This window comes from Nicrophorus vespilloides, unplaced genomic scaffold (assembly GCF_001412225.1).
Source record: "Nicrophorus vespilloides isolate i.1.1-1 unplaced genomic scaffold, Nicve_v1.0, whole genome shotgun sequence".
Lineage (NCBI taxonomy): Eukaryota > Metazoa > Arthropoda > Insecta > Coleoptera > Silphidae > Nicrophorus > Nicrophorus vespilloides.
In genome coordinates, this window is record NW_017099736.1 from 10,308 (window position 1) to 21,118 (window position 10,811).

Sequence of the window (10,811 nt, forward strand, 5' to 3'; positions counted from 1 at the left end):
TACTATAAGATTATGATAGATTAATTTTTACAAATAATTATTCATTACATTATATAAGTTTTCAATATGACATATCGAAGTCACTGGATCAATTTTTCCCACGAATCTTTGATTACATTATACCAGCTGTCAATTTGACATTTCTAAGTCGCTGGATCAATTTTATGAAAGAATCATTGATTATACGTTGTCAATTTGATATTTCGAAGTTAGTGGATTCCTCAAAGAATAACTAATTACATTATATAAGTAGTCAATTTGATATTTGGAAGTTACTAGATCAAATTTCTCAAAGAATCTGGTTATTTTTTTATAAATTGACAATTAGACATTTGGTAGTTACTGAATCAATTTTCTCCAAGAATCATTAATTATATATATAAGTTGTCAATTTGACTTTTGGAAGTTACTGGATCAATTTTATTAAAAAATCATTGATTACTTTATATAAGTTGTTAATTTTTTATATTTTGAAGACAAATAAGCAGTAATTTGATTAATAATATATCATCGTTATGTGGGTACAGACAAAACAAGTTGATTTTTGGTAGATCATTTTCTTAGTTCATGTAAGAATCATCAATTGCATCTGTATACTATACGTATACTAAAGTAACTAAAGTATAGCTCTTTCTTGGTTGTCGTGGTTGGACTTTAAAGAGTTGCCGGTGCAGAGGGTTGTAGCGTGATGAGCCGGGTGCCTCTGGTGCGGGATTTTTATCCGTCCGCGTCGTCGTTACTCTGCCCTGTTTCTCCCGGAGGGATAAGGGATCAGTGGATCGGCGAGGAGACGAAGCGATCCCTTCCTCCGCACGTCTACAAATACTATTTAAATAGGACAAGATGTTACCGGCGGCAGAGCTTGAAGGTAAGGCCATTCGAAGAAGAAAAGTACAACCTTAAGCAGAAATAAGAAAACATGAGGAGGAGCAGGAAGAGAGGAAGCCGTATTTATGGGCATCTGCCAATGCCATGCAGCTTGAGCTGCCACCCATTTGTATTATAAGTTACGGACTTTGCAAAGCGGAAATAAATCAGCTGCAGCTCCAAGAACATTTTACTCAGCCCTTGCAATTTATGTCCCCCACTTTGTTTGTATCTTTATTTATTTATTATAAAAATCTGTATTCTTATTCGTAATGCATGCAAAATCCGTTCCTTATTAATCCTTGTATTTCTCTTTTGTTTCAGGTAAGGGAAAATGGGAGAGGTCTCAGATGGCTGCGAAAAGATGGGATATAAATTAGGTTTCGGGAAGATGCAGCGGATTGAATACATGAATGTCTAATGCTGGAAGGGCCGAACGTGGTCGGGCATATTTTACACGGTATTGTGCAATTAATTCACAAACATTTTCTGTCCTCCTACGTTTTATACCTCTTCCTTCCTCCTTCACCACTTTTTCATCCTCCCTACGTTATGAAATGTTGATCAATTATTTACATACGTACTTTGGACCCGTTCCAAAGATAAGACCGAATCCCTCGCGATTTCGTTTTGTTTCGAGAGAAATATTCGTGCCGGATTTATTTCGTAAACATATTTTTTTTTTCCGAATATTTTAAATTTGGCTTTCGAATTTATCTTAACTGATGCCCGGTAAATTATTTGTTACACTTATATTTGTCGGAGCTCATTGAAATCTCCGTTGTTGCACTATAAAGAACAACATTGATTCTTTTTATTACATTATATAAGTTGTCAATTTGACAGTTGACATTTGACAGATGTCACTCGAAACGAATTAAGTAAATGTAAAAAAACAAAGGCTTTCATTACGTAAGTGAACACCTGCAAGAATACCTGCGTTTAATTGAACATCTGCACGATTCACTTGCGTTTTTATAGAACACCTGCAAGAATACCTGCGTTTAATTGAACACCTGCAAGAAACACCTGCGTTTTAATAGAACACCTGTAAGAATACCTACATTTTAATTGAACACCTGCAATAATATCTGCGTTTAATTAAACACCTGTAAGAAACACCTGTATTTAAATTGAACACCTGCAAGAATATCTGCATTAAATTGAACACCTGCACGAAACACATGCGTTTTAATAGAACACCTGCTTATCTACAGGTATTAATTAGCCAAAAGTTCTTTTATCTATATATATTTTGTATTTTTTACATATTTTGCGCATGTGGTAAAGTTATTTCTATATTTTGCAAAACGTTCGCCAAATAAACTACATGCATATGTTGCATGAATTATAATAAATGTATTCGAACCAACGTAAATAAATAAATTATCATACATTAATTTATAGAATGCACATAAAATATAGGAATTTTTTCGTCCTTTTTCGAAATGAGTAAAATTTAGTCGATTAACATTCCTCAATGAATGTTTCTGTATATAAATAATAATAATAAACATCAATTATTTTTATTTATACAATCATTTTAAAATAAATTTATTTATAGTTATTTTCTCAATACAAATTTGTCAATAAAGAACTAAAATTAATGTAATTCATACTACAATATAAAAAAAATGAAGAATTAATATTGTTCCTAAAAATATATAAGTTTGGGAAATGTATGGTGAAGTAATTTATATTGGATTTGCACGTACCTATTAAGTCTTTTCGATGGATAGTGTAAAAACTAACTATGTGAAATATGAGGATGGTAAATCAATATTGAAACATGAATCTTCGTGTCGGAGAAGAAACTTTAACATAGTTTGGAAGCATACATGACTTGGATTAATGCGAACAATGTTCGTATAACAAATGTTTGCACTTAATATTATGATATTAACGCTATAAATTCATATAAATTTCTATTTAATAATATTTTTTAAATAAATTAATTACAATTAAAAAAATCAATCTTTCAACAGAAACTTTTTTTTTGTATAATTTCAATTAAAAATATATCAATTTGTATATAAATGATCTTTTTATTTACATATAAAAATTTATAAATTTTATAATTATTTTTGTGAAATAAATAATATTTTCTTCAAACATAAATTTAAAAAAAATATATAAGTTTTGTTGAATGATTTAAAATATGTATAGTGTAAATTAATTAATGAATTAGTAAGGATTGAATTATGAAGCATAAGCAATTATGAAATATTCTGTGCTTTATGAATTTACCATAAATTATCTTCGAATGTGATGAATTGAACTTAAATTCGGATGCGAAATGAATTAACATCGGGCGAATTGTTATACGATTAATTATAATCCGGCGAAGCGTTGTTCGGATTCAAAATCTGAACGACGACGAAACGTGGCGGAATAAATTATTGACGATATCTGTCTGCTCTTCGCATTACATATAGATCACAATATGCGTTGCGTAATTGACAACACATAGTTGGGAATTTAAATTGGTTTATTCTCTGTAGCATTAACTTCAATTTACAAAAGGGAAGGCGGAAGGGTCGAAACGTATCCCCTTTGTAATTTCAAATCTGAATGTTGTTCGTGGAAAACATATGAACATTGCGAATCGATGCGGAAACATCGGAGTACTTCAAAACTGGATATGTTTTGAAAGTGAATCAGATTTGTTTGGGTCTGTGCTTTTATAATATTACCTTTTTTGTTTACTGGAGTATCAAGTTTTGTTACACTATACTTTTAATGAAACTCAGTTATGTTGCTGTGTTCTACATTTTGTTTTAATTAGTTGCGAGTGAAATAACAAATTAACATAACTTTGTAGAAGTTAATGAAGGCAGGCTGTAAAATTTGTTTCTATTACATAATATTAATAAAATTTTGAAAAAAATATACTTCAAATATTTAGGATGTTTAAAATTACTAAAATTTCATAAATTACAAATTTTATTCTTTTAATGTTACATTTTCGAAGGTATAAAGTTACTAAATTTTATTTACATATATAATAATTTTGTTTTTTTTAAACTTTTAGATAAATAAATGTTAACAAAATTTACTTTGAATCTCGTTTTTCGAATATGTAGATTTACTAATTTTTCTGTACTTTTTGGTAAGATTTATAATGGTTATTAGACGGTTATTTGAAATTTCCAGATATATAAATTTTACTTTGATTCTGATTTACTAAATTTTACCCTATTTTTAGTTACATTTATATTGATTTCAAATGAATTTTTTTTTTTCAAATTTTCCTTTTTTATTTTAACTCTGATTTTTTTAATTTTCATATGTATAAATTTATTAAATATTAATATTTTTTTTTTAGAAAAATTCAATTTTGCATTTGCAATATTACAGATAAATAAATTTACCAAAATTTTACTTTATTATATTAAAATTTACATTGATTTTTTTTTAATTTTTCACTAATTTTATTAAAATTTACAAAAAATTACTCTTCCATAAATATTTCATCTGGTTTTGGAAAATTTTACAATTTAGTATTCTTAAAGTTTTCTGAAATATACTAAAATTCTGGTCCTTTATAGTAAACAAAACTATTAATTCTTGAACTTGCAATTTTCGTCCTTGGCGAAATTCGTGAAATGATCAGATTTAATTGTGAAACATATTGTTGTTTTTCGGAGAAAGGGAACGGCACAGGGTAATTAAAAGCTCTGTACGAGAAAGGACGAACAATGTTATTAGTCACGGATCGCAGAAAATCTACATACAAGTGCAAATACAGAAATACACATAGAAGTTAAGGGGAGGACAACCAACGAAATGAAATTAGTTTCACGTTATTATCATACGACTGTTGAGTTTGTAGTTAAATTTTCGAAGCGAAAAAGGCTTTACTAACTGCATAAATAAATACGTATTTTAATTTTTACTAGTAAATATCTACAATATGTTGTGTTGCTTTTATTTTATTCTATTATTTAAAAAAAAAATATTTTTTGGTATAGAATTTTTGCACGAAAGTTTGGATTAATTTAAAAAAATTGTAACTTATTAATTTTTTGTGTGAGTAAATTATGATCTCGTGTAATGTAGACGATGTTATTTATGTGGGGCGATTTGTAAGCGTGTAATTAGTGGATTTTCAGGCGCGCTTTTTTTTGCGAAGGGCGCAACAGTAACAAGCAAAGCAGAATAACAAAAAAAAACTATGTCGCATTTTTCGAATTATTTTCGCACTCCATTTCGTCCAGTTATACATCACGATTCCGCCAGATTTATGGTCAACTTTTGTTCGTGCTGTCCAAAGGGTTGTTCCATTCGAATTAATTTGATATACTTTAACAAAATCGTTGAATTTTACCTTCACAATGTCGAAAGTTTAAATAACTGTTATTATCTTATTATAACTTATTATTGATTTAAAATAACATAAAAGTGTTAAATAAAAGTTTAGTAAAATATTTGAGAATGTAACTTGAAGTAAAAAGTTCATTTACAAGAGAATATGGAATAATATAAAATTGAGAAAATTTAAATATTACAAATTGTAAATTTTGAGCAATTCATTCATACAAGTTAGTGAAAAATGAATTAAATTTATTTTAATTTTCATATGGGTTTTTTCAAATAATACAATTATTAATTGAATCGATAAACCTCAAATATAAAAGCAAATTCTTAACAAAATAATTCATAAAAAATTGGTGAATGTAAGCAAATTTATTACGTAATTAAATTTATTTTAATTTTCCTATAGTTGAATTGACGTAGACATTTGTTGCTTATATTTCCCATTTTCATTCATAAAAATTCTAAGAGAAATGCACAAAAATCGTACGTTTACTATTTAAAGAAAAACTTATTAAATTTATGTTAGCTTTTGTCTAATTTGTCACTTGTACATTTATTAATTAAATCAACATTGAAATATGTTGTTTATATTAACGCAAATATAAAAATCTACTTCAAATTGTAAATTTTTAACAATTAATTCATAATAATTCGTAAAAATGCAAAAAATACGCACATTCCAATTAATAAAAAAATAATTAAATTTATTATAATTTATTTAACATTTCTATATAGTTTGTAAATAATATATTTATTAATGTTGATTCATTGAAAAAAATTGTTTATATTGGCACAAATAACAAAACAACAATGCATAGTAAATTTCTATAAAATTTCATTCATAAAAGTTCGAAAACGAACATAAAAACTACGTCGTCTACTACACATTCCAATATACGTCGCATGCATTATTCATCAATGAAATACAAGCAAAAACAGCAGACGTCTCAGAATGCACAAGTTTATTGTCGCTTCTCTTTTTGCTACATTTTTGCTGACACAGACAGTTTTTTTTTGTGAATTTTTATACACAAACGTTTCTTCTACTCGCATTCCAATCTTTGTTTATTTAAATGTACAAAAAACATGAATGAATGGGAATTTTCTTTCTTTCAAAAAGTATAATAATTTCAAAAATTCATTTAAGTTTTAGTTATTGATTTATAAGAATGCAACTGAAAAAATAATTATTATATAAGTAATACTCATATAATAATTATTATATGAGTAGTCTACGTTTCTATTATTTATGAAAATCCATTAAGAAGTAATGTTTGAAACACATTTAATAAATGAACTTTTTCGTTGTTTTTTTTTCATTCTGAAATTAAATGCTTTAGTGTATTTAAGTTACTACATGTGTTTGTATATAATAAATGATATAAATATAAAAGAAAATATAATGTGGAAGTAGTTTTTGGAATATTACTGTAATGCATTTTGTTTTTATATCCTGGTTTTCCGGCGAGTAACAAGTTTATTTCGAGAACGCTCGAAAAAAAAAAGTATTTTTCTGAACAACGCAGAAAGGAAATAAGGTTTTCGTTGCAAGCAATCGACTAATACAACGCGAAACTTATTTGAAACGACTTTTTCCCTTCTATAAACTTTATATTATTCGCTTTTATAATAAAAATATATACATAGTTGGCTTTAAAAGTTATTTCTTTATGTTTCTGTCGATGTTTAGATGAATTATTATGGGTCAATAAAATTTATGTATTATTTATATAAATGTTGGTGAATTTATATAATATTGGACAAATTATGGGGTAATCCAATTTAATTTTATCCTATTACTAAAAAAATATATTTTAAACTTTCTTCTCTCAGAGAATTCAATTACTTTGCTTGAAATTTAATTCAATTTCATAAATAAGCAAGGGAATGAAATCGAAATCAATATTTTAGTCTCCCCTTTCACTTGTGCTCTTCCCTATATTCGAGAAAGGAAACGATCTTCAATGAAGCCGAGTGGAAAAAAAATATGAGAAAGAAATAATATTTATTTTTTATTTATATTTTATGTTATTTATGGTTAAAAAATGGTCAAAATTAAAGGCAATAAAAATGTTTAAATAAATATATAAAATATTTATGATATGTTCATTATTTGTATTAAAATGTATGGAAATAATAAATGTTTTCGATTGTAAATTTAGTGTATTATAAAAATAATACACACGGGTCGAATAACAATCTTGAGGACTCGATATTGAATGGAATTCTGATGTGTTTGTGTTTTGGGATCGTATTATCAGTGTCGAAATGGACCTCGTTTTGGGTCTACTTGAAAACCCGAATGGCCACACTCAAACGATCCCCTATTATTAACTACTGTCAATAAAACGGGACCAATGGGGAAAAGAAGGGTGGAGCGTTTGAATAATCGGCCGGAATTCCAGCATTTTGTTTCCGGTTTCATCATTGCTTAGATAACAACCGGAAATTCCTGATAGTCCGTGATCTAAATGATAATAATACTCAAACTATACGAGGGTTAAATACTTCGATTTTATCAAGTGAATAGATTAAGTATACTAAATTATTGGTCAGCAACCAGCGGTTTAGGAGCCGCATGCGGCTCTTTTAACGAGATATAGAGGCTCTCAATTAGCGTAAGCTCTTTTTTCTTCAAAAACGTATGCTAACCCATATTCGAAAAATATTAAATTGAAATTTATTTGAAAATAAAACAAAACTTTTTGTTAATTAAATTGTAATTATATTTCGGATTTCTACAAACTATTGTTTTTCTTTATCATAAAAGTAATTAAATGTTTGATATGTTTATTCATTGTGTAAATTGAAATCTATTTGTTTGCAATGTAAACACGGTAGTTTGCAAAACAAGGTGATGCAGCTGCGGTTAATTAAGTTTTTTTTTTGCATCTTTGCTGTTGTGTGGCGGTTCCTGCAGGTCCCTGTAATTTCGCAGGATGCGCTTGCATTAATGTTTGGTTGGGAATATGCCTCTGGGAAATTTCCGCGGGAAGGTAAAATTAATTTATCCCAGAGGCCAACGTAGATCACTCATTACTCATACAGGCCCGCATCCTGCTTGTCCACCTAATGACTACCAAAACACATTTATTATATACTAGGTGTATCTCCGAGATTTATCCGTGTAATTAAATTGTTTCAATCCTGGTGAATGGGCCTCAAGGATGGATATTACTTTTTTGGAGTACACTAATTGAACATTATGAATGAACATTGTTAAGCCAGTTAAACGTTTTGTTAAGAGTCAATATATGAAATTCTATAATAATAATAATTTATTGGCCAAACATTAATACATAAGAAGAAGGAAAAAAAAGTACAATTTATACATAAATAAATTTTAACATATAATAAAAATATATATCAATAGGCTGGCCAAAGGGCTATCGACCGAGGTCTTTCCGCCCGGGAACATAGACTTTATTATGAAATAATATTAGTATTATATTAATAATAATATACAATGAACAACAGAAGAATAAGGAAAAAAAATATATATAGAGTTGTAGTTTCTTTTTTACTAATCGAAGGATGAAGGGTGAAAGGGAGTAGTTGTAAGGTGTTATTTTGATTTTGGGGAGTTCTGAATAACCGTGGAAGACATAAGGTTAGGAATTCGGAGATGATTTCTGGAGAAGGATTCGGATTTTGGGAAATGAAGGAGAGAAGACTGGAGTTAACAATGGTTCCGGGGAACAGGGAATATAAAATGTTATTTTTAATTATATAGGATTTAATAAGGTTCGATTTAGGATGAAAGGAATTTATGTTGGAATATAAGAAACGGAGGCTGCTATCCATTCAAGGGAATTGATTTAGAGGTGCCCTGCGTAGATAATGTGGGCGACTCATGACTATGAAATTCTGTTTAGATTCAAATGAATTTAATTTATTTTATAAACAATTATTTATATAAAAATTAAGAGAAATTAAATGGAAATCAAATCAATAACTATAAATCAGTTTTTATGACATTCATTTTCCAATAATCTTATATGGATTTTAACTAATTTATGAAAACTTAATTAGTCTCTATTATTCTGTACTTTTTATTAGTTTTCATTGGAAAAATACATTGGTTTATTGCAATTAAAAAAATTACAAAAATAAATACAAAGTATTTTCTTAATTGTATAAAATATATGAATTTTGTGGGGGTATGTATTCATTTAAATAAGGTTTGTCAATTACATTGGTCTGTTTATTTATATTGGAATTACATCATATATCAATTTTCGTTCATAACTAAAAAACTAATAAACTATTTTTATGATTTTACTACATAATCAGGTGCGGACAACTCGTTACCTAACGTACGTCGCATTTTTGTTGTATTATCTGGGAGCCAACAATAGATTCATGGGTGCTGCTGAGTCCACCTGAAATAAGAAATACTTTTTTTCTATATTGTCACTATAATTATATTCTAAAATTAATTAGAAAAGTTGCAATCTATTCTGTTATCTGAATAATGTATATTTTGGTAGTTTAATAATAAAATTATATAAAAAACCAAATGACAAAGTTTCTTTCATAACACTTTATAAAATATCTTAATATAATTGCAGATAAGGTTTTTGGTCATAGATCTTTCCGTTCTTAAATGATATAGTTTATGAGGATAAACACATGAAATTTATGACAAGATACAAGAGTAGAAAGTAATAAAAAGTTAAGTTTTAATTATAGTAATGTCTTTAGTTTTGTAATAACTTCTATATTAGGGTCAGTTGTAGTGAAACATTGCGAAAGTTTATATGATCGGGTTTGATGTGTCATTAAGATAATATTTAAAAAAAAATAAACTAATGGCAGAAGACACGTAATAATTTTGGTTTGGAATGGTTTGCAGAGCATTTAGAGAAATTGGGGCACAGCTCGTGCCCTTGGACTAGTTGAAATTTCCCGGGGCTACGTCATATACATTTTTTCTGCTTGTTTTCCTTCGACTGCAGTTCGACCTAAGTTCCGCAGTAAATAGATTCGTCTCTGCGGTTATTATGGTTGAGTGAGAGCAAAACGGGTCCACGGAGGATGGGATCCCCGTGTCGTCTATCTCTATATTAATATTTGTGCCCGTGCCATATTGATCTATGAAAAATGTATCTCTTTAGAATTGGGTTTCGTCGCCTGCAAAAACCCCTCGAAACCAACCACCCTCAGGTTTCGGAGGGTGGCTGCGTTCGTTTTGGGGTGACTGAGGGGGGGGATTTACCCGCCTCCACCTCTTACCCCCATCACGGCCTACACAAGCAAGTGAATGGGCCACCCAGATTCTCTATCACTTCTGCAGTCGACTGCCGTTGACAGATTCGATTACAAAAATATCCACCCAGTCGGTGTTTTCTTCCTCGTTCCATCTCTCTCGGTCTCATTCGAATTCGTCCTTAGCTTTCCTCCTGCAGTGATGAGGAGGGTAGGGTAGGGTTTTGAGGAAGAGAGCAGAGATATGATCGACTGGAGTCATGTATCTGCGCATCCCCGGGAATTTAATGCGACATCAATGACGATGAACATTGGGCGAAAACCCACCACCACCCCCCCTCAGGAATCATTAAAATTAATACCGACCGTGCAGAAACATCCGCTGGTAACGAATCTGCGCTTCAACCCTCCGTTACTCG

General features: G+C 29.4%; 1 protein-coding gene across 10 annotated transcripts in view; it reads left to right on the forward strand.

Moving 5' to 3' along the window:
* Nucleotides 1-638: 638 nt before the first annotated feature.
* Nucleotides 639-10,811, forward strand: part of LOC108565467 (peripheral plasma membrane protein CASK) — a 121,883-nt gene continuing 111,710 nt past the window's right edge. For 2 of the 10 annotated variants that reach the window (XM_017924951.1, XM_017924955.1), the window contains exon 1: nucleotides 644-868. In XM_017924951.1, the coding sequence (XP_017780440.1) occupies nucleotides 689-868 (180 nt within the window). In that variant the 5' untranslated portion in view covers nucleotides 644-688. Of the gene's footprint in view, nucleotides 869-10,811 lie in introns of all 10 variants that reach the window. The other 8 variants (XM_017924953.1, XM_017924956.1, XM_017924952.1 and 5 more) reach the window with 6 other exon arrangements.